This window comes from Didymosphaeria variabile (assembly GCF_027946475.1).
Source record: "Didymosphaeria variabile strain IMI 356815 chromosome Unknown scaffold_7, whole genome shotgun sequence".
In the NCBI taxonomy this organism is placed as follows: Eukaryota; Fungi; Ascomycota; class Dothideomycetes; order Pleosporales; family Didymosphaeriaceae; genus Didymosphaeria; species Didymosphaeria variabile.
In genome coordinates, this window is record NW_026611626.1 from 599,849 (window position 1) to 621,654 (window position 21,806).

The window sequence follows — 21,806 nt, forward strand, 5'->3', positions numbered from 1 at the left end:
GAGGCAATTGATACCCATTTTTACTGTTGCACATGCGGATTTGACAAGGCGACACCATGGCGACGATCAGTGACCTCGACAGATGTCAATGCGGCATGGAACGTAACAAGACACCTCGCATTATCGACTGAGTTCTACCTCGACAAGTTCCCGTCGTAGTATTGAAAAATTATTCGCGAACGACTCGATCTTATCGAGAGTTGATGATCTCGAAACAAGCTAGGCAGGCCATATCCATTGGAACCTACTGGCGGACCTTGGAACACAGATCATATACATTATGACACGAAAGTCTGGCTATACTCGAACCAATTAATACTGGTACATACCTTCAACCCATCCAAACGCGACCTCGCTATGCATCTCTCATACAACATTACCCAAAGCGCCCGCTCATGCGACATGCCCGCTAAAATAACACAGCTCGTACCCAACTCCTCTACGGTATATACCCAAACCTCATAATCCTTATTTTACTCCCAGCCCAATCCCTATATCTTATATCAAGCCTCTTCCCTCCCTGACACCACCCAGCGCCCGCTCGCAATCCCCACAATAGCCTTTCACCCAAGCTTCCACCTCTTTCTTCCCCTTCTTGCCTTCCTTGCCTAGCATGGTGCCTACGCGCTCGCATTTATGCGTCTCGTCAAGCAGCCAGTTCTCGTACTCCGCTTCGACGACTTCCTTCTCGATGCGGTTGACTACACGGAGCGCAACAAGTAGATCATGTCGATGAGACCCCAGATTCTGGCGTGTGCGGTGGAGACGGCGCGGTGCGTGGATTGATGGTGAGATTGGTGTCGATGGGTTGGCACTGGGATCTGTGAGGAGGGATGTGAAAGTTTGGTGGCTGCTCGTATGTCAGAACCGGCGACAAGAATGAGTATTAGCGAAGAGGAACGTACCATTTGTTCGACGCTGCATCGGCAGGTAGGTGCAGTGCCATGGCCGTCTCATTCGCGGTAGCAAAGGATTCTTCGAGATCACGGAGATACACCGATCGCGACATGACGGTAGTAGGTCCGACACCCAATCTCGACATGAAGTTCGCAGCGTTGCGCTCGTTCCACCACTGCCACGAGTCCCGAGATGTGTGGATGAAGTTTGCGCCACCACTGACTATTAGTAGAAGGACAAGTAGCTTGTGTGCAGAAACAACCTTGCCCAGTCCCGCAAAGACTGCTAGTATCCAGCTCATCAGCGTTGAGAAGATGCTGACAATGATGTTGCCGATGAATTGGGCAACGAATGAGCCCGTTGTTTGCGGTCGCAGCTTGAATTTACGTGGCCGATTAGGCGGTGGAATATCTTGGGCAGTGACTTGGACAGCTTGGGTGGCAACACCAATCTGACCGAAGATATTTGTAACCTTACCGGTGTTCCTGTTATGCCCTAGTCGGGCGACTTGGTCGTTGACAACATCTAGTAAATCTTGCGCTTCGAGTTCCAGATCCTGAAGACCTTGTCGTTCGATAAGTTTTTTGGCGAAGCGTGGATTCTGTGACCAATCGATCTTCGTATGGATCGCGAGCTTGCAGCGAGATTTCGAAACGTGAGTTACAACGATCTTACTCAACAGTATGAACCGGTCGTGGCCGGGTAGATACCACGGTGTCTTCCTGTCAGCGACAACGTAACAGAGGTGATCATTCAGGACCTCGATGACTTGATAGTCATTGATGATAACAGCCCCGGTCTTACCAGGTTGAAGAACCTCGTATTCAAAATCGCGACGTTGGGAACCTTGATCGATCTTCGTCCACGGTCCCTGCACGACGCGTTGGGCAAGCCGCTCTCGATACAGCATCTGAAAGACGGCGCTCTTGTCACCGAACAGGATGTGAAAGAGCCCCTTGGCGCTGATCTCGTACTCTTTCTCTATTGCAACCTGTGTCATTCCTTGAGGCGCGAAGTGAACAGGTTGTGATGGGAGCTTGAACTTGCTGGGATTTCGATTGACGCCTGAAGGTCCGAAGAGGTTGCCATCTATGCGCAGGCTGGTTTTGAGGTCCTTCCCATAACCAGGATCCATGGGTGTATGTGAAGGCACTTCCTCCCAGCTGTCCGCACTAGGTGAGTTATCTTCGCTAGCCTCCATCTTGATAAGTCGTTTCATGATCTCTTCTAGACCGTGCTCTTCGGTAGTGGCGTTGCGGACTAAAAAGTTTAGGCGTCGAAGCAGCAGCTTAAGTGGCTCGAGGAAAGTCTTGATCGTGATTCGAGTAGCACCGTCTTCTCGCGTGCCAGACTTGAAGTGCAAGAAAAGGAAGTCGCAGTCCTTTCCTGGCGCTGCTGTTACTTCATCGATAGACCCCATGCTGACTCCAGTGATCAGTACTAGACCTAAGTGGTTACTATAGAAGTAGATGTCTTTCGCTGTGACGTAAATTCGACCAGGAAACTCTTGCTGATCGGTCATATTCCAAACTGCGCGAAAGACGAGCACCACCTTTTCTGCCCGAGGTACAGTCGGAAATAACATACGGAATTGCGCGTCTTGCAATCGTAAAGCAAGAGGATAGTAGTTCGGAAAGTCTTCTGTAACCACTTTTGGACGCTGCTGTATAGTCGTTTGGCTCCCAAGACTCATGGTCTTGCGATGCGCAGCATTTGCTGGGGAAGTAGGACCTGGTGAAGGGTCTGCCGATGGACCATTGCCCGATTTGGTGAAAGCGTCGAGCTCAAGAGATGGGCGCACCGGGCTGGGAGGATCCGACATGCTACGATCGCGCACTTCTGGTTCGTCTTCGCGCATAAGTCGATTGACGTAGCCCCAGTTGACCGAGCCCCATAAGTTTGCCATCAACCCTCCCGGCATGTTGCCTGATTTTCCAATACCCAAGCCGCGTTCACCGCTGACAGCGACGGCAGCTTTGCTTAAATTTGTGGGCGCGGGCGGATTGGCAAGCGTCGAAGGAGCCAAACTGCTGAACGGTAGGGTCTGGCCCATCACGAGGCGAGTGTCTGGTAGACCTGGCGCAGGAGCCGCTATCTGTCCAACCTGTACAATGTTATGACTTGCAGACGCGAGACTTGCAGAGATTAGGCTAGCAATGCCACCAGAAGCGGAAGAGGGATTGCTTCCACTTAGCTGGGGCCCTACAGTAGATTTACGGGTCAAATCGAGCTTTTCCATAATCCGTGCGGCATGGTCTCGGCGACTACCATCTTCTCGTTCAAAGCCTGTAGCACGCTTTGTGACATCGAAGCTTCCACGAGCGGCCAGGCTGTCAGAACCGGGAATTGCGAGCGATTCGGTACGTTCGATTACTCCAGCATCTTCGCTAGAATGAACAGCATGGCCTTCTGAGGTCTTGGCAGCAAACTCGGGGGCCACAGGCGGACTGATGGAGAAGGCAGCGTCGATAGAACCAAGTGCGCCAGAGTCCTTGGACGTATCCTCGAGCGCTTTTCGCTTAGCCACTTCGAATGAAGAGATCCACTCGGTGAGGTCGGCTTGTGTTTCGGCTTGGAGCAATATAGTGGTATCCTTGGTCTTGACTTCGAAACAGAAGCGTCGCTCTTCTTGAAACGCTGGACGGATACCGCACAACAGTACGCCAATTTTTTCAGATTCCTCCACAGCACCAGACCGCGTGCCTTGTGTCAGCCAGCCGAAGATGCCGTGCTTGACAAAGAACCACCGACGTACCCAATACGTCCTCGCCGGCTTCCCTGTGATGGTACGCTGAAACAGCCAGCCCTGTTTTTCTGCTTTCTCGTTGGTGGGATCCGGCTTCGCAGGAGAGGCGAGATTGGCGGAGGAAGGTGCTTGGGTGCCTATGTATGGGACGGTAGAAGCTGCATACGTGTCTAATTCTCGCGATGGTCGTGCAGCAACCTCAGCGCTGCTCTCGACTTGTTGCCTCGCCAGATGAAGCTCTCGCTTGAAGACGCGTTCGCCATCCTCCATCTCTTTACTCCAGCCCCGCACGCGGTCGATGTCGGAGTTCCACGATGCAAAAGATTTCACCGAACTCTCGCGCGCAGACTTCATGTCGCGCCATTGCTCATTGACAACCTTGACGAGTATCCTGTCCAACGTCGATCTCACTTGGGGCGCCAGAACACAAAAGTTCATGCTCGCTTTGAGATAGTCCTTCCTTGCCTCATGCAACTGGAATGCATCTTCTCGCAGCGACGAGGGCTCCTTAGTTTTAGCCTGTCCAGCATACCGTGCAATAGCCCCGTCGAATGTGCGCTGCGTGGTGTCGAGATTTCTCCGTGCTTCCTTGAGCATTCGCAGGTCATTGTTCAGAAAAGCGCGGACGGGCTCACACACAGTCGTCTCGGCCCGCTTCATGCCCCGCAGCGTGGTGTTCCAGAACTCGCGTGCCCCTTCACCGAAGCGCTTCAGGGCCAATACAGTGTAGTCGTGATCGAGCACCGCCTCGGAGAGTTGTAGTGGGGGATGAGACGCCTGCACATACGCGTCTACAAGTGCCTGCATGTTGTTCATTTCGTTCGCGAGCTTCGAGACGGCGGTCAGGTAGGTGCTGAGCCATCTTTCGATCAGGTCGATCTGATCGCTAAAATGCACTGCCGTTGCGCGGAAGGTGGGAGAGTCGAGAGCGGCTTCTTTGATCACCACAGGGCTTCTGAAGTCAGTGTTGTATTGCGAAGCAGAGTATCTGGACATACATGAGAGCAACTGGGTTTGCGACGGGCTCCAGCACAGGCGGTGCTGCGGCGCCCTCGGCCATGGTGTTCAGTCTTTATCGTGGGTGTGTATTGGATAGTAGAATGCGCAGCGAAGAGGTATGTTATGATGCATTGGGGCTACAGAACATAGTGGCAGGCGCGGGAATGTATATTTCGTGCCTCCTTTGGCGCTGAGGGCTTACTGTTATGAGGTGTTCTTGCCGCCCCCAAGCATCCCCATGCCTGTCGCCAATCGACGTCAGCCCGCTGCCCGGTTGCAGTTTCTCCGCCCCGAACTCGAAATCTTGGCGCCTTCATTTTTTAGTGGGTCGACCCTTCCGCTGCAACACAAATTCTCAAGCCTCGAGTAAGACATTACACACACCATGGGTAGAAGCAGGAGCAAGCAGCCGACCAACGGCGTGAAGCGCGAGCTCGCCGAAGACACTGAAACTTCCAAGACTCACCCTGCGAAGAAGACGAAGCTGCTTGACGACAGCGACGACGAAGCGAACGGCGACGATGGCGGCGTGTCGCTGAAGATCAACGAGGACTATGCGCGCCGCTTTGAGCACAACAAAAAGCGAGAGGAGCAGCATAGGTGTATGTGATTTACATCAGCAATTATATGGTCAAAGCGCTAATTGCTCGCAGTGGAGGAAAAGTACGGCAAAGGCAGAGCACTTCAGGCTGAGGGCGAGGACTCGGAAGACTCTCAAGAAGGCGTAGAGGAGGATGACGCCGGCGAACTCGTCACCGAAGACCTGGATCAGGAAATCTCTGCCACCCTCGCAGCGCTTCGTGCCAAGGATCCGCGCATATACGATTCGAGCGTGAACTTTTTCAAGGCGAAAGAGGAGGGTGCCTCCAATGCAGACGATGCCACCGACAAGGGACCTTCTATGACGCTGAAGCAATACCACACCAAGAACTTGCTCGAAGGAACGCTTGGCGACGAGGAGGATACACCGCAACCGACGTACGCACAAGAGCAGGAAGATGCACGTCAGAATCTCGTTAAGGAGCTCAAAGCTATAGATGAGGACGACGAAGATGATGATTTTTTGGTGGCAAAATCTAGGACCGAGCCTGCACCCGAGAAGCGTGTCAAGATTACTGTAGAGGATGTCGAGAACGCCGAAAAGGATCCTGAGGCCTTCCTCTCCAACTTTATGGCATCCCGCGCGTGGGTACCCAAGGGCGAATCCCGCTTTCAGCCGCTCGAATCCGACGATGAGGACGAGGATGCTGCGGCCGAAGAGTGGGAAAACTCATACAACATGTACTTTGAGGACACCACTGGCGCAAACGAGAAGCTTGTCACATACGCTCGTGACGCTGTTGCGAAAACTACAGTCCGTCGAGATGGGAAGAGTGGCCGAGCGAAAGCCCGCGAGGCTGCACGCGCGAAGCGGGAAGCTGAGAGACGGGAGAAAGAGGAAGACCTTGCTCGGTTACGGAAACTTAAGATCGATGAGATGGAGCAAAAAGTCCAAAAGATCCGTCAAACAGGAGGGCTTAAGGGTAGAGACTTCAAGGTCGATGAGTGGAGAGATGTTTTAGAAGCTGATTGGTCTGATGATCAGTGGGATAAGGAGATGCAGAGGCGCTTTGGCGACGCGTACTACGAGGACGATGATGCTTTCGCGAGAAGTGATGACGAGGATGAAGGTGTGGACAAGAAAAAGAAAACGAAGAAGCCAAAGTTCGACGACGACATCGACATCAAGGATCTCATCCCGGATTTCAAGGACGATGACGAGGAGCAACAACAATTTACCCTGACTGACGATGAGAACGCTGACGGTGGTGTGGATGAGATGGATGTTGATGATGACGAAGACGACGAGGAAGCATCAACATCGAAGAAGTCGTCGAAACAGCACAAGCAGGAGCGCGCGGATGCAAAGAGCGCCGCGCGCCGTGATCGTCGCCTCATCGAGAACCTCGTCAACGACAGCCTACAATATGAGACCGCTCTCGCAGCGTCGTCATCCAAAGCACCAAAGGGCTTCCGCTACCGCGAAACCTCACCCACCACTTTTGGCATGACACCGCGCGATATTCTCCTTGCTAGCGATAAACAGCTTAACGAGTTCGCTGGCCTCAAGAAGCTCGCCGCGTTCCGAGACCCTGCGAAGAAGAAGAAAGACAAGAAGCAGCTCAGCAAGAAAGCCAGGCTTAGGCAGTGGAGGCAGGAAACGTTTGGTGATTCTGAAGGACCGAAGGGAGGGTTCGAAACAATACTCAAAGAGGACGAGGGAGCTGTTATTGGTGACACGGAGGCAGAGGATGGGAACATCCATGACGGTGAACGCAAGAAGAAGAGGAAGAGGAAAGGAAGGAAGAGCGCTGCGGAGTCTTAATGTAGCTATGAAGATGTGATCGTATACCCAAATTCATGCCAAATCCCGAATTCTAGAATTTTCATATCTAGCACTACCTCAGTTACGTGGTTGGCACAGCAATCTGCTAACGATTTGGCAATTGGGGCCAAAATGCATCATGTCGTGGTACATGTTGCGACCACCTCGGCCGAGCCTTCCTTAATCGGTCGTCATGCTCAGTCACAGCTTCAACAACAATGCGCAAACCGGCCATGGTCCAGCTCCAATGCAGCCCAGCGGTAAGAATAGACATCAAGTCAGCGCACGACGATCCCCCACCACCCGTGATAAACAAGGCGTTGTGATGCAGCACGATTACCCCATGCAAGCTAGCCCAGCGTTTCCCACAGTGCACAGCTCACCGGTTTGGAACACCCGCATTTTCACAGCCACCGAGGGCCGTTCCCGTTGCTCGTGGGCTCAGCTCCGCGTCTCCGAGATGTCGTGGCGATCGTCTGGCAGTTCGGTGTCGGCGGTGCTAGCCAGACGCTGACGATACATGCGTTTGCGCGAATGCGCAGTTGCAGGCATCGTTCGGCATCCTTCAGGCAGACATATCACCAGACACATTCGCACACTATTGCTCACAAACTTTCGGCCGCTATTGCCACGCACGCTCTGCTTCTTATGTGACTTACAGACGAATCTTGCAATCTGAGCATTTGCGCAATGGAGGCTGTAACTTGGAGCGAAGTTTCGTACAGGCAGGCGCCGCTGCCGAAGCTCAGGATCGCGCAAGAGTGTCCTAGAAGAGACTCTCTGAGCTCATCGAGAACCCAGGACTCGGGATACATTAGTGACCCAGACATCTCATTGTCTCCACTTGATTTTGTTAGCCCGCATAGTGAGTCTACAACATCGACATGAAGCATATGTTAACATCGACACGTAGTACCTCATACATCGTCTGACTTCACCTATGACTCGTCAGCACTGTTCGATGTGAAGGAAGTCGCATTATCCAGGACGAAACGGTTGGCTGTCACGACATTAAACCCTATTCAAGCAAAGAAGCACAAGACGACCCAGGAAATTGCTTCAACCCCCAGGATCGAATTCACGAGTAATCCGACGCTTATCGAGACTCCAGCAGACGTGACCCGTAACTACTGTACAGCAGGATTCAAGCAGTCAACTAAAGAGTCTTCGCGCAACGAAAACATCGAGATTTGGGTGAAGGACAACCTCCATCCACACGATCGGCCAAAGGAAAGGAATCTTTCGATTGCATCATTGGACTCTACTGGAAGCTGCGACATGTATTCCAACACTGATGACAATAGCGATGACGAGCACGGCAACAGTGCCGCATCTAGCACGCTACCGAAGGCAACACTGAAAACGATCGAACTCATCATGAGGAAGATCGAAGTCAACCTCGGCTATGCTGCATGCATGCAGTGCGCCGGGGGTCACACATCTCGAACGCAAGGCGGTGCCAACGTTTCGCGTGGCAGCCGTTCTTCTCAAGCATCCAACGGCAAGCGCAAAGCACGTTCGGACGAAAGTCTTCCACCCGATGACCCTGACGAGGACGATGCCAAAAGGCGTCGAGTGTCAGTTACCACCACCACCGAGGACTCAGAGACCGGACCCCGCTTTGCGTGTCCGTTCTTCAAACACGACCCTAATCGCTACCGCCACAAACGCACATGTGGTGGTCCTGGATGGCCGACTGTACACCGGATGAAGGAACATCTTTACCGCTCGCATGCGCAGCCCATATTTTGTTTCCGTTGCTATGCGATGTTCGACTCGGACGCTGAACTCTCAAGTCATCTGCGTGGTAATCCTTGCCAGGTTTCAACACCACAACCCATGGATGGCATCGATCGAAGGACTTTTGAAAACCTGAAGAAGAGGTCTCCAGCGCTGAGGATGGAAGAAGACAAATGGAGGGATGCATATCAGTTGCTATTTCCGGAAGTAGCAGTTGCGGACATCCCTTCACCATGTATGTTTCGAGGCGCACATCAGCTCTTTATTTGACCTGCTGACAGAATAACAGACTATGACAGTGACTCGCCTACCGAAGAATCGCGCCGTTTCCGCCGCGAATTACTTGAACGTGTGCGGCAAGAGCTCTTCGCAACAGCTGAACGGGAGCCTGGGCCAGTCGAGCAAAGACTACTGCGTCAAGTAGCTAGCATTATTCGTCGATGCGAGAGTGATCTTTTGGAGTCGTTCTGCGCGCCGCCTGGCGACCACCCATCATCACTACCGCCCTCTCGACGTACGTCGGCCATCATGAACCCTATTGATACTATTGACAACGGTCTTGCCCAACGTCTTCCCCAACATCATTCCAGCTTTGACCCTAACCTGGAGCACTTGACTGCGAATCCAGTACCACCAACGGCACCCGTAAGCCCGCGAGGTAATGTTCATGATCCGGGGGCTCCACCATCCTGGCCCAATCTAGATGTCTTCGACCCAAGTCCATGGATCGATTGGAATATTCCCTTTCCTCCTGGACCAGATTTACAGGGCGCCGAACGTGAGGACACGTTCATGACACTGAGTGCGCCTGTGTGGACGCAGTGATAGAGACAATGTTTTTCTTAGGAGCTGTATTAGTACTTAATATAATTTTTCCGAGCCATGAACAACTTCCAACCTGAAGTCGCTTAAGATGACATCACGATAAACCCGTGCCTGAGATGCGACGTCTTAGTGTTGGTCCGAGTGCGCACGCGACAGGGCTGAACGCGCCTGCGCGCCTCGGCTCGCGCTAAATTGACGGGGATGGAACCTTTCCAATGTTTCCATATGCCTGCCACACATTTCCTGCAGCATACACTGCATGAAAATCTTATGTACTGCTCCTCCGCTCATACTCTTTGATGCCGCCGACCGTACACCTCACGGCGACGTTCGTGCCCCTATTGTCACCGCCGCTCCGGATTTCCTTGCGGTCGCTGCGTTGGATCACACGCCGCCCGCCTCTCGTCCACCCGCCCTCGCCGCCGCAATGTCGCTCGCTACATCTATACAAGACGGCCAGGGCGAAGACGATACTTGGCATGCACAAAGTGCTCAAATTTGACCGCTATGATGTACCCGATCGGGCTGCGTCAGACCACAAGATAAACATTGTTGAATTCGTCAAGGATGAAGACGGGCATCCAGTCAAAAAGATAGTTGCGGAAAGCCTCACGCTGCAGCAAGTCTACGATGATTACATAGAGCCTGGGAAGTTTCTAAGGCTCGCATCCACTGTGCCGAAGAGCCACGCACCCTCGGATCATGTTGAACTAGAGAAACTACGAACCGCCCGAAGATATAGAGATTATGTCATATTTGACGCATACAGCACGAGAGCACAAGCCAAAGTCGACACCAAGAAGCCATTGAAGGCAAGGGGTAACCAAGTGGAGATCGCACACCTGCGGGCTCTGCGGGAAGTCCACCTCCTGCTCCATTCTCCAATGGATCATTTTGCGCACATGATAGACAAGGCTTATCAACTTATCACACTTGGGAGTCCGATTGAGTTTGATATACTAATACGCCACGTCACGGAGAAGAAGGCTGCAAGAATAGTGAGCCAGCCGAAAGACAGTCTCGATTACGCCTGCGGGCACTTTCCCCACCTTCGCCCGGATTTTATTCTCAAGAGCATGCCTGCGAAATCAAGATACCTCGTACAGCCAGTTACCGATGGCATACACTTACAGTTCGTGATTGGACCTGAACTGGAAGGTGACAGGCTGGGGAAAATGGACCTGACGAAACGCTTGTTCAACGTGAAGCGAGCGGTTATACTAGCCATGGATGAAAAAAAGGATAAAACAACTCCCCAAGGCAACCCGTCCTAAGCTCATAGAACAGGGCGATGCACAATACTCTCTTGATCTTGGTATTCCGAGACAGGCTCGTGCAGAGGCGTGGGGAAAGGCTCCCACAACGATGACCAAGCAGCGCCCACGCTGGGGCGCCGATTATCTTCAACCCTTTCCCGAGGAGAGGGGAGCACGACGGGCTGAGTGGACTACGGGAGGTGACAGAAACGTTTCAGTATCTTCGATATTCCGCGAAAAGGACGAAATCCGAATAACAGACAAGTCATTGCAGAAAGAGATCAGGGCTATAAAAAACAAGGAGAAGAGGGCAGCCAAGCTGGAGCAGAAAACAGAGGTTAAAGCTAGAGAACAGGGAGAAGAAGGTTGAAGGTTGAGAGACAGAAGGAGGTTGGAAGACGGAAAAGAAGATGTTGAACAGATGTGGGATGTGCAACGGAGTGCTCTTCTCATTTTCAAGTGCGGAAACCGCGAGATACCCTTGCACGTAGTTTTGCTCGGCGTTTGTATGGATGACATGTACTCCGAACTGTACAACACGCGTCTTTTGGGCGCACTGTAACATAGTGGGCGGTTTACACGCTCGGGGTGCTAAGACGCTGTAGCATTAATACGCAACATTATGCTGATTGATGATATAAGAGTCAGACCAAAGCAGTCCTCAAGTGGATAAATGTCGTGCTGGCGACGTGCTTTTTACAGTTTGAAATCGGCGTGCTGACGAACGCGGTGCGGTGTCGAGTTCACGCGGCACAGCATCGGTACTTTCGAAAGGCCGCAAACAAGGTTTCGACGGACGAGTCCAAGGGCACCGGGATTCGGGAGCAACGCCGTTCCGGTACGACGGTGATTGGGAAGGTGTTTGGACGATGACGACTTATTGCAGGGTGTGTGGGCTTGGCAGCAGCGCAGGGCTGAAGCCTGAAGTGCCAGCACCTGAGAGACCACATCTCCATGGAGACGAGAGCATAAGCCCGAGACCTCGACCCCTACATTCCCGCACGCCCGCGCCCCTGGACCCTTTATCTTTGCACACAGACGCAGGGTTTCCGAGAACCGCATGCCCCTCTCCCGCCATAGTCGCGCTCCCAAGCCTGATTGCGACAGCGGCTGCTCGATAGCGCCTCGTCGAGTGCTCGCCCTGCCCGCCAGCGACAGCGCCGCCCACGACCCACCACATAGAGTCAAATGAACGCCGCGAAACAGGCGTGCCGGCCAAAGCATCAGGTGCTAGTGCGCAAGTGCTACCCCAAGTTCACCAAGAACAATGTCGAAGTCAAGGCCAATTCGTCGGAGCTGAGCTACCTGTTGTACTATGCGAGCACGCGACGTAGCAAGCTGCAGAAGGTGGGCGACTTTCTCGACAAGCGCACCACGGCAGACGTCTGGAAGGTCCGCACGGGGTAAATTGCATTCTTCTCCTTGACATTGACCCAATTACGCCACCCGGAGAAAGTACTGACAGCCATCGTACAGGAATGTGCAGGTCACCCTGCAGATCCTCAAGGCTCTCATCGAGAAATGCCCCCGCGACCTGCCTCTCTTCGCCGCCGCCGTGTTGAGGAGTCTCAGGACTATTCTCAAGTCGAACGATGTCGCTATGGTTGAGGAGTCGGTGCCTACGTTCGAAGCCCTCTGCGCGCACCAAGACCCGGCTAGCCTCGCCGCAGACCAGGACTACATCAGCCAGTACGAGGAGATCGTGCAGCTGTACGCCGAATTCGCTTCCAAGGAGGCTATAAAAGCAGGCAAGGCTCCCATTAGCTGGCCCGTCGCGATCCGCTTTCGCAAGTCGGGGCTGCAGGCGCTCAAGGCAGTCGCGTCCTCGGAATCGCTCGGATCAGAGACTGGGCGCCAGCTCGCAGTCATAATACCCGTCATTCTGTTGAACGTATATTCCGAAACCGGGGAGTACTTGCGCCGCCTCGAGAGCCGCGAGAATGAGAAGGAGGAGCATGAGAAAGTTGAGCAGCAGAGGCGGCGGCAGAGCATATCCACCGTACGGACAGACGAGGAAGAAGCCGATCCGGTTGCTGCATCAGGGACTACCGAGGAGGCGGACAAAATCGCAGAAGAGGAGGTTGGCGTGATCGCATTGGAAGCACTGCGGCACATCTTCCTGGGCGTCAACCGCGGACAGCTGCGCCTTGCGACCTCCGCCGTCCTCAAATTTATCGGAACCCATGTGAAGCCACAGGAACACTTGAAAGAGGATGGAGTAGGGAACTGGGCGACCACTCTCATGTCGAAGATCTGTTCGTGGGCGCCTGTTCAGGATAGATATGCGATTCTGGTCTGCACCGTGGAAGTGCTCGTGCGCAGCCCGATCGTGGAAGACGACCTCGAACGGCAGCTCGTGCTCGCGACCGTTATTAATCATCTCCTCGGCTCGACTATCAACTTCATCGGACTCAGCGTAATGGACGTATTAGTTGGTTTAATCTCTCACACCCTATTACTTTTACAACTCGGCGGACCTGGAACCTCAGTATTGCCGCACCACCAACAGAACACTTCGGTCTTTGAAAAGGACGCCGCAACCCCCAAAGCTTCCGGGAATCTCGAAGGTGTGGTCATGGAAGTTGTCAAGGAGCCGTCGCAGTTCCGGTTACAGCTGCTCAACATCGTTAAGCAGTGCATGGCTAGCCTGGCAGTGCATGTGTACTACACCGATCAGATTTCGGACATGGTCGCGGCGATATTGAGTCGGTTGAAGCCATCGCCTATGGCTGGCGTGTCGGCTGTGGAGGCGATAGAGGATCCCTCTGGCGCTGTCAAGTCGGTCGCGGACTCAGCAAACCTCAAAGAGCGACCGCCGGGGGTAGATCGGTTCTTCTCATTTGAGACGGCTCGTTTGACGGCCTTGGAAACTGTGAAGAACATCATCGAAACCGCAAACACCCGGAGACCCGATGGCTCATCATCCTCTGTTTCCCGACGCTCGGTGAGCGTGAGAGCTTGGGAGGGTACACAATGGATGTTACGCGATCCCAGCGGACAGGTTCGCAAGAGCTATGTTGACGCATTGGTGACTTGGTTGACGCTTGAGAAGAAAAAGGAGGACCTGAAGTTTGTTGATGATTATCGCAAGAAGGAGAAGGAGAACCAAGGTGCGCTTGCAAGACGCGCTGTCTCCAACGCATCGCAACGAGAAAAGTCTCCTCGTAGAGGGAAGACCACCTTCCTTGCTCTATTGCACCTTGCAATTTACGAGAACGCGCTCCAGTTCGTCGACTCAGAACCGGACTTGTTGTTGCTTCACCTGCTGCTCACCACTCTGGTCAACAAATTGGGCGTCAACGCTATCCGGACGGGCTTACCTATGATTCTACGATTACAAGAGGACATCTCGACCATTGAAAACCCAGGGGCAAAAGTGCGAATAGGCAGTCTGGTCCATGGCTACTTGTGGACAGTCAGCATAGCTTTGGACTTCGAGACCTCCACGGTCGGCAGGATAATCCACTCTGAGATTTCTAGGCGAAACGAGAAGGGCTTGTGGGTCAAGAGTATCCGCGTCCCACCATTACCTGTGGACCGAATCGAAACGCCACATTCTGAACCAGTCAAGCTGCCGGCTGACCTTGTCCAAACCGAAGCTCTCAAGCCGTTTGATAACCGCGATGCGCTTGTCGACAAGATTGCCGATGGTTATGCCGATTCTCTACGCTCGCCTCCATCTAGTCCACCCGGCTCACCCGGTCGCGACCGCTCAATGGCGATGACTGCTTCACCGGTTCGCTCTATGTCAATAGCAATGACTGCGCCTGCGACCCTCGCACCTCCACTCCTACTATCTTACAAGGTTAAAGAAGACCTGCTTGCCGACTGGAGTAGAGAGGCTTGTCTTGCAACAAACACCAAGGACGCTTCGTCAGCTTCAATGACAGGCTCGCGAACCGCAACTTCAGCACAGAAAAACAACTACCTCGGCGTCTCTATCCCTAACGGCAATCTTGACAGCGCTGCAAACTCTCCTGTACCATCTCCTCGACGCGCCCACAGTCGGCCTCCTTCCATGGCGTACGGCCTTGTCGGACGCGTAGCTTCTCCCCACCGAAATCACAGCCCCTCACGAACACCCGGCAGCAACTCCTCCGTCCACTCCACCGTGCGCGTCGACGATCTCAAACGCGTGCTTTCCGGCTCAGCACCACGCACCTCCTACTCCACACGCGTCCCCAGCCACCGCAACCACACCTCCTCCGTCGACTCTTCAGCCTCGGAGTCTCTGGTTAGCGTCCACAGCCTCTCGGACGCCTCCTTTATCACAGCAGACCACAACGCATCTCAGCCTATACAGTCCCCTTCCACCCCTGCCGCGACGCACACACCAACTACGGCGTCCCGGCCTCCTTCAACCTCTGGCGCACCCGGCTCGCCGGGCTCACCAACGCACGCTCAGACTTCCCGCGCCCGCGCGTACTCACGCGATGCTGTACCACCTGTCCCGCCTATACCCGACTCCTTGCGCGACAAGAGTGTCAGCCCTGCACCTGCGGCAGACCGGCCGAAGACGGCGCCAGGCGGGAACGCGAACGGAACCATTGACATGCGGAAGAGTCGGAGTGTGAGGACGAGTGCGGGGAAGAGTGTGAAGGAGAGGAGTGCGTCGAGAGGGAGGGCTCCGTCAGGCATGAATGGAAGTGCGAAGATGAAGAAGCCGGATTTCGGGGCGTTTTTGGATAGTATTGATGTTGGTGGGGATGATGATGAGGGATTCGGAGGCAGTGTGAAGAGGGTGCCTTATTAAGTTTGGCTCTATGCGAGGGTGAAGAGCGGGGTGTAGTGTATTTCTTGTTATTATTCGGTTCTTCTCTGATGTTGCGTGGAGCGGATATCCTTAGGGAGGGTTTGTGTGCTAATTTGGCAAAATCATTTATTTCTATGTTCGATGTGTACACTGTATTATAGCGAGATATAGCGGTGGGGCAAAAGGTTGCTGTGGGTTGTAGAGTGCCGATAGGGAGGTGATAGGCTGGGAAATATTGTGAAGAGGTTGGGGTTTGAACTTTGTATGTTCTGTGTCAAGTCGAAATACCGCTGCCATCCAAAATAACATCCTGACCAGTTCCTCCTTGACCGACTTCCTACGAGCGACTCCTTACGAGTCGGCAGACCTTTGTTCAAAGCCTGTCACACAGACGTTCGAGATACTTTCCATCTCCTTTTCTCTTTTTACGTAGCACGGAAGAGACTGGTGGTAGTCATGAGTTAAATTTGTTCTTTCCGATTGATGCGCATAGTTCGTTCCCCTAGTGGTATATCCAACAACCCAGAACGCTACAAATTAAGAGAAACACCTCACTTCTCAGTATACTCCCCATACCTCTTCACAATATTCTCAAACACCTCATCCAGCGTCGCCTTCCCCACGCTGTAAAACTCCACGCCCAGCTCGTCCTTCACCCTCTCAAGCATCTGGATCAAACCCCCCAACGATCTCCCCTCCGCAGGAACCTCGAAGCGAACCTGCCCACCCTGCGTCTCCCGACTAACCTTCGCGTTTGCAAATGTCCCCGCAATCCAGTCCTTCATCCGCTGCAATTCCTCATCTGTAGTCCGCGGCGCAGACCGCGCGACGAGATGGATGTGGAAGGAGTCTCCTGCCCTTCGCTTGAGGTCTTCCCGCTCCCCCAGCGCCAGCATTCTCGACGACACAATCCCAATCCTGTCCGCCAGCGCATCCGCCTCCTCCATCGAATGCGTCGTTAGCACCACCGCGCGGCCCTTCCCGGTGCTTTGGAGACAGCGCCACATGTTGCGCTTAGCATTCGCGTCGAGCGCGGAAGATGGCTCGTCGAGAACGAGTACGCGGGGGTTGCCTACCAGCGCGACGGCAAGACTTAGCTTGCGCTTTGTGCCGCCCGAGAGTTTCTGTGCTAGTTGGTCGGCCCAGGCGGAGAGGCCGCAGGCGGAAATCACGGTCGCGACGTTGTGCGCTATGTCGGAGACGCCGCGGATGCGCGCGAAGAAGCGGAGGGTTTCGGTGACGGTGAGCACATCGGCGGAGTCGAATTGCGGGCATACACCTAAGTTTGCACGTGCGGCGACGGGGGCAGAGAGGATGGAGTGGCCTGCGATGGTGATGGCAGAATCGGAAGTCGAGGGCCTGAGGTCGCCGCGGATCATTGATATGATGGTGCTCTTTCCTGCGCCGTTGGGACCGAGCAGCGCGAACATTTCAGAGGATTGGACGCCAAACGTGACGTTGTCTACGGCGTTGTTCTTGCCGAAAGTTCTGGAGACGGATTCTATGCGGAGATCGCAGTTGGAGGCGTTGAGGCGCTTGCGTTCGGTCATTAGGTCTTTGGAGTACATCTCTGTTGCTTCGGGGTCGTGGGCGGCGCGGCGTCTGCCGAAGGAAGGGAGCTTGAAGGAGCTGTCCCACCAGAGTAGGATGGTGAATAGGATGGCTCCTTGAAGGACGAGGTAGAGGATGGGTCCGCCGTAGAGGTAGATCGAGCCGGCGCTGTGCCCGTTGCAGAGCGCGGCAAATTGAGTCATTCCGATCATGAGCGCTCTTTCGAGACACACGGCTGGAGAAATTATACCGAGGCCGAAGAAGAGGCTGTTGAAGACTCCTTCCATCTTCGCGTAGGGGAATGAAGATTGGACACCGATCAAGCCGCCGAGGTAGGCGAAGTAGAAGATCACTTGTCCAAGCGCAATCACTATCACCGTGTTAGCATGTGTGTATTTTCAGACCTAGGGGCTCACTTACTAAACCAGGCTGTCACCGCAGACTTGGCGAACATGGAGATAACATAGGAAAGTAGCGTCGCAGACAGGCCATACAGAACTAAAATGAGCCAGATATACCCAAGGCCAAACCAAACCGGGGTAGAGGCCGAGAGCAAGCCAGTAGCCACCGAGCTAATCACAACAACGAAGATGCCATCAAACGCGAGATGCGACAGCCAAAGTGGAAGCGGCCGAATCCCATTCGAGTACTGCATCGACCTCACATTAGAGATGCGCTCGTTGGTAGGATAAAGCGCGAAGAACGCCGGGTAAGCAGCCATGATCAAACCATAATACACGATGAAAATCAGTGGTCGGTAGTCGTATATCTCTGGTGGCTGTTCCGTCGGAAACGGCGAGTAGCCTGCCGAGATAGGCACTCCGGTAACGATGTTGTCGAGAAAGTTCAGCATGATTAAGACGTCATCAGATGCCTGCACGTTGGCGGCGACGATGGCTCCGTCATTGCCCATCCATATTCCGCCATCGATCTTAATATCGGTATATGAAGAATAATCATAAGAATAACTCGTGTAAGATGCTGAGTTGTAGTCCTGGTAGGCCTGTATCTTCTTGAGAAACTCATCGTACGAGTTGACCATCACCAACGAATCCTTAAGCTGAGTCGTGTTGTGGAATCCGTAATCAGGACAATAACGTGTCCCGGTAGAATCGCAGTCTTTCGTTCCCGTCGTGTTGTGAGAGTACACATCCGCTACTTGAGCCAAGCGCGTCTCGTTCAGCTTGTCTGGAGGACCGAACATAATGCGAGGGGAATACGAGGTGACAAGATCGTTTCGATAAGAACCCCTGTAGTCGCTGACGAGGTCTGCTGGTGTCGGGCATTTCATGGGTACCTTGAAACTCTTGATAAGAAGAGGGGCAACGCCGGCGCCAACGATGGCGAACGCGACAGCCACGAAATAGGGAACGTAGCGGCGCCGAAGAATGCGGAACCTTTTTCCAACGAGCAGGTACCATTGCTTGATGACGGAGATAGGTCGACCATCCTTGAGCTCGTAATGTCCGGTAGCAGCTTTTACAAGCCCCACTTCGTCTTCCTCGTCTACCTTGTCTGCTTTATCTGCAGTGACTGCCTGTTTTTCCTTTTTGGGACTGCTTTCAGTCGACATGATGGTGTCGCCAGTCGCCTTCAGGAACAGTTCTTCCATTGTGGGCCCAGAGATTTGATAGTCGCGAATACCCTTCGCTTCGAGATGCTCGACAAGCTCGGTCACCAATGCAGCCGTCGCCACTCTGAACACCACCTGATGTCTAGATGTTTCTTTCTCGATCGTACCTGACAAAGGTATGTTGACGTCGATATTCTCTGGCAACTTGATCGTAAATCCGCGTCCGTACTGGTTCTTCAACGCCGCAGCCGTACCCTCGGCCTTCAAAGTGCCCTTGTACATGATTACAATATTGTCGCTGAGATAGTCGGCTTCGTCCAGAAAATGAGTAGTCATAATGATTGTCCGTCTGTGGCGCTCCGCTAAAAGGATTTCCCAGATTCTCCGACGCGAGATGGGATCGAGACCTGTGGACACCTCGTCGACGCAACAGACAGCAGACCCTCCAGCAAACATCATAGCTAGCTGGAGCTTTCGCTTCTGACCACCAGACAGTGTCTTCGCTTTTGACGGCAGCTTCTTCTGCAGGTCGCACATACGGACGAGTTCCGAGACAATCTCTTCGTTGACATTGGAGATGCATTTGAGATCACTAAAGATGCGAATATGCTCTTCGACTGTCAGATCCGGCCAGATGACGTTGTTCTGAGGTGCGTAGCCTAAGCCTCCGCTCGGATCGATTGCGACACTCCCAGACGTTACTTTGTGTTGTCCCGCAATGCAGTTCATAGTAGTACTTTTGCCGCTGCCGTTTGGCCCAAGCAAGCAAAGTAACTGCCCTCGATACGCGCTAAGGCTCATGTCGACGACAGCGCGTACATCTTTCCCGCGCTTGAAGATGCGCGAAAAGAAACCCGCTTTGTATGTCTTGGAAAACGACGTCAACGTAACGGTCGGAGCCTGCTCGTGCGATGGGGGTACGAAGGTCCTGTATGGTGATGCCGTGGAGAACTGTATGTGTTCGACGAGAAACGCTAGGATCGGGTACACTATAATCTGCACAGCTAGGAACACCCAATGGATGCCAATGTTCAGACGATAGCTGGTGGGGACCTCCGCTTCTTCTGGCGGTTGATTCCACATCTGCATCTTCACATCGTATGATTCGAAAACCGCAGCGCCTGTGATGAGGTAGGTGTACGTTGCCGAGGGAAAGATGAAGCTCATAATACCGCAGGCAACCTTCGTCTGCTGATAGAGGGTCTGAGGTAGAATAGCGAAAACTAGTGCAATGACCACCAGGATCGAGCCGCTAAGCTGGGATTTCTTGAAGAATGAGGCTCCAAACAGGGAGAAGGATGTCAATGCCAGCCCAGCAAAGATTGTAAAGCCAACGGGAATGCCCTGCGAGGTTTTCGGGAAAGCCAGCTCGGAGACGACCACGCCTACAGCTATCCAGCTCGGGAAGTAGACAATGGCGAAAGAGATATAGGTCGCAATCTGACGCGCAAGTCGGCCTCGGATATTGGAACCACCTGGGATCATAGCGTCGATGAGCCCAGACATACCAAGCTCCCTTTCATGAGAGACGAAGGATGTCATATGGTAGACGATGCCAATGAGGGTGAAGGTATACAGCGTGCCGAAAGCGTAGATGCAGAGCGCTAAGAAATTGCTCGTTCGCGAGTCGTCCAGAGACTCCTGATTCTGCGAAGTGTATACAACCGTTTGAGTTTGCGAGAACGATCCATCTTGGCCAGACCTCGAGCGTGCTACAATCTCTTCGTCCACAGCGCGTTGTAACGGTATGAGATACACCTCTGCGTTGTTATTATCTTGCGTCACGTCTGTGAACCCACCAGTGGAATCGCCGCGAATCGTGTAGTTCCAGGTTCCTTTCGCGCTCTGGTTGGTTCCCTGATCTGGTGAAGCGAGAAAGACTACACCTCCATAACACTTCGGACCATCGTCAACTCCGTTCGGGACACAATCTTGTGTGAGCTGCCGGGTAGTATCGTATCGCTTAGCAGTTTTTCCAGCATCATTAATCGTTTTCGACAGCGCATCAATCAATTCGGAGACATCGCCTTGCATTCCATTGCTGACGAAGCCGACGACGTCACGGCCATCGCTCGCTGCTAGGCCGTCCTTGAGCGAGCGTATCTGGACAGGGTCAGCAGAAGTGCAGTATCGCAATTGGTGTACAGCTACTCACAGTGTGCGGGGATGAAATCCCATATTTCAGTGGTGACGCAAAGAATTCTTTTGTGTAGGACAGAACGAGGACCACGACAAGAGGGATTGCCAACGCGCGGATGAAGGTCGAGATGGGCCGTCGTAAACATATGATGAGCAAATTCTTGCGGACCAAAGCCCAAATTTGCCGAATTAAGAGACTCATATTGGCTTTCCTACCATCGTAGGTCTCAGAAGAAGTGCGGTTGGAGTGTGGGCTACAAGGCAGCAGCGTATGCCCGCCAAGCTTGAAGGAAAAAGAAGTGCGAGTAACAATCTCCTAGGCGCACAACGATAAACACGATGAGTTCGATGTTGGGCTATACAGCGTACGAAGCTATCAGCAACAGATTGTGTCGTTGCTAGACAGCTTTACCCAATAATGGTAGTCAACGAAAGACAAACGCCAGATCTATGTACAACGAATGCGAATAGCCGCATGGCAGCATCCGAAAGTTATAAAGATGCCGACCCGGAGTTGGCTTCGAGTGCACGCCTGAAAGGCTGCCCAGACATCGCGGGGTCACAACGCGGGTACTGGGCTGCAACTAGATGTGGGAATGTTTGGCGACACTGAAGCCTGTCCTCATTGGGTACCACTGTCTGCAGGAAGTGGATTCTTCATTTAGTGTGTACTCGGTGCAAAGGGTACTGGGCTGGTGTTGTTTCGTGTCTGCAATGAACCGTGAGGCTGTGTAGTAAAGGGGAGGCGGCTATGCATCGCTTCGCCCCAATACGGTGTAGATCATGTCGCACAGACCACAGGCTATGTCAAGTTCGGCCCCAGTCGTGACACATGACATGCAATATCGCCAGAGTATAGATGCTGCCAGCAGAGGCGGTCTTCAAACAGTTTCGATGCAAACGATGAAGGGGCAGCCATGGATGGGTCTCTTGCCTCGCGCGTTTGCAGCGCTGAACGCCGC

The 21,806-nt window shown here is 53.4% G+C and overlaps 6 protein-coding genes across 6 annotated transcripts; 4 read left to right on the plus strand and 2 right to left on the minus strand.

Moving 5' to 3' along the window:
• Positions 1 to 498: 498 nt before the first annotated feature.
• SIP3 (SNF1-interacting protein) lies at positions 499 to 4,703 on the minus strand (the record flags this gene model as incomplete). The annotated part of the gene is made up of 3 exons (XM_056218082.1): positions 499 to 850; positions 906 to 4,598; positions 4,642 to 4,703. The coding sequence occupies 3 exons, from the start codon at positions 4,701 to 4,703 to the stop codon at positions 499 to 501; spliced, it is 4,107 nt and encodes a 1,368-aa protein (XP_056067347.1).
• A 324-nt stretch (positions 4,704 to 5,027) lies between these two features.
• On the plus strand, positions 5,028 to 7,007 carry kri1 (Kinetochore protein Spc24; the record flags this gene model as incomplete). The annotated part of the gene is made up of 2 exons (XM_056218083.1): positions 5,028 to 5,244; positions 5,296 to 7,007. 2 exons carry the CDS (start codon positions 5,028 to 5,030, stop codon positions 7,005 to 7,007), a joined length of 1,929 nt encoding a protein of 642 aa, XP_056067348.1.
• Positions 7,008 to 7,697: 690 nt separating this feature from the next.
• On the plus strand, positions 7,698 to 9,171 carry N0V89_009333 (uncharacterized protein; the record flags this gene model as incomplete). The annotated part of the gene is made up of 3 exons (XM_056218084.1): positions 7,698 to 7,872; positions 7,921 to 8,634; positions 9,047 to 9,171. The coding sequence occupies 3 exons, from the start codon at positions 7,698 to 7,700 to the stop codon at positions 9,169 to 9,171; spliced, it is 1,014 nt and encodes a 337-aa protein (XP_056067349.1).
• Positions 9,172 to 10,051: 880 nt separating this feature from the next.
• On the plus strand, positions 10,052 to 10,846 carry N0V89_009334 (uncharacterized protein; the record flags this gene model as incomplete). The annotated part of the gene is made up of 2 exons (XM_056218085.1): positions 10,052 to 10,060; positions 10,115 to 10,846. The coding sequence occupies 2 exons, from the start codon at positions 10,052 to 10,054 to the stop codon at positions 10,844 to 10,846; spliced, it is 741 nt and encodes a 246-aa protein (XP_056067350.1).
• Positions 10,847 to 12,016: 1,170 nt separating this feature from the next.
• On the plus strand, positions 12,017 to 15,581 carry EFR3 (plasma membrane localization protein; the record flags this gene model as incomplete). The annotated part of the gene is made up of 2 exons (XM_056218086.1): positions 12,017 to 12,231; positions 12,305 to 15,581. 2 exons carry the CDS (start codon positions 12,017 to 12,019, stop codon positions 15,579 to 15,581), a joined length of 3,492 nt encoding a protein of 1,163 aa, XP_056067351.1.
• Positions 15,582 to 16,132: 551 nt separating this feature from the next.
• N0V89_009336 (uncharacterized protein) lies at positions 16,133 to 21,046 on the minus strand (the record flags this gene model as incomplete). The annotated part of the gene is made up of 3 exons (XM_056218087.1): positions 16,133 to 17,502; positions 17,553 to 20,808; positions 20,861 to 21,046. 3 exons carry the CDS (start codon positions 21,044 to 21,046, stop codon positions 16,133 to 16,135), a joined length of 4,812 nt encoding a protein of 1,603 aa, XP_056067352.1.
• Between the last annotated feature and the right edge of the window lie 760 nt (positions 21,047 to 21,806).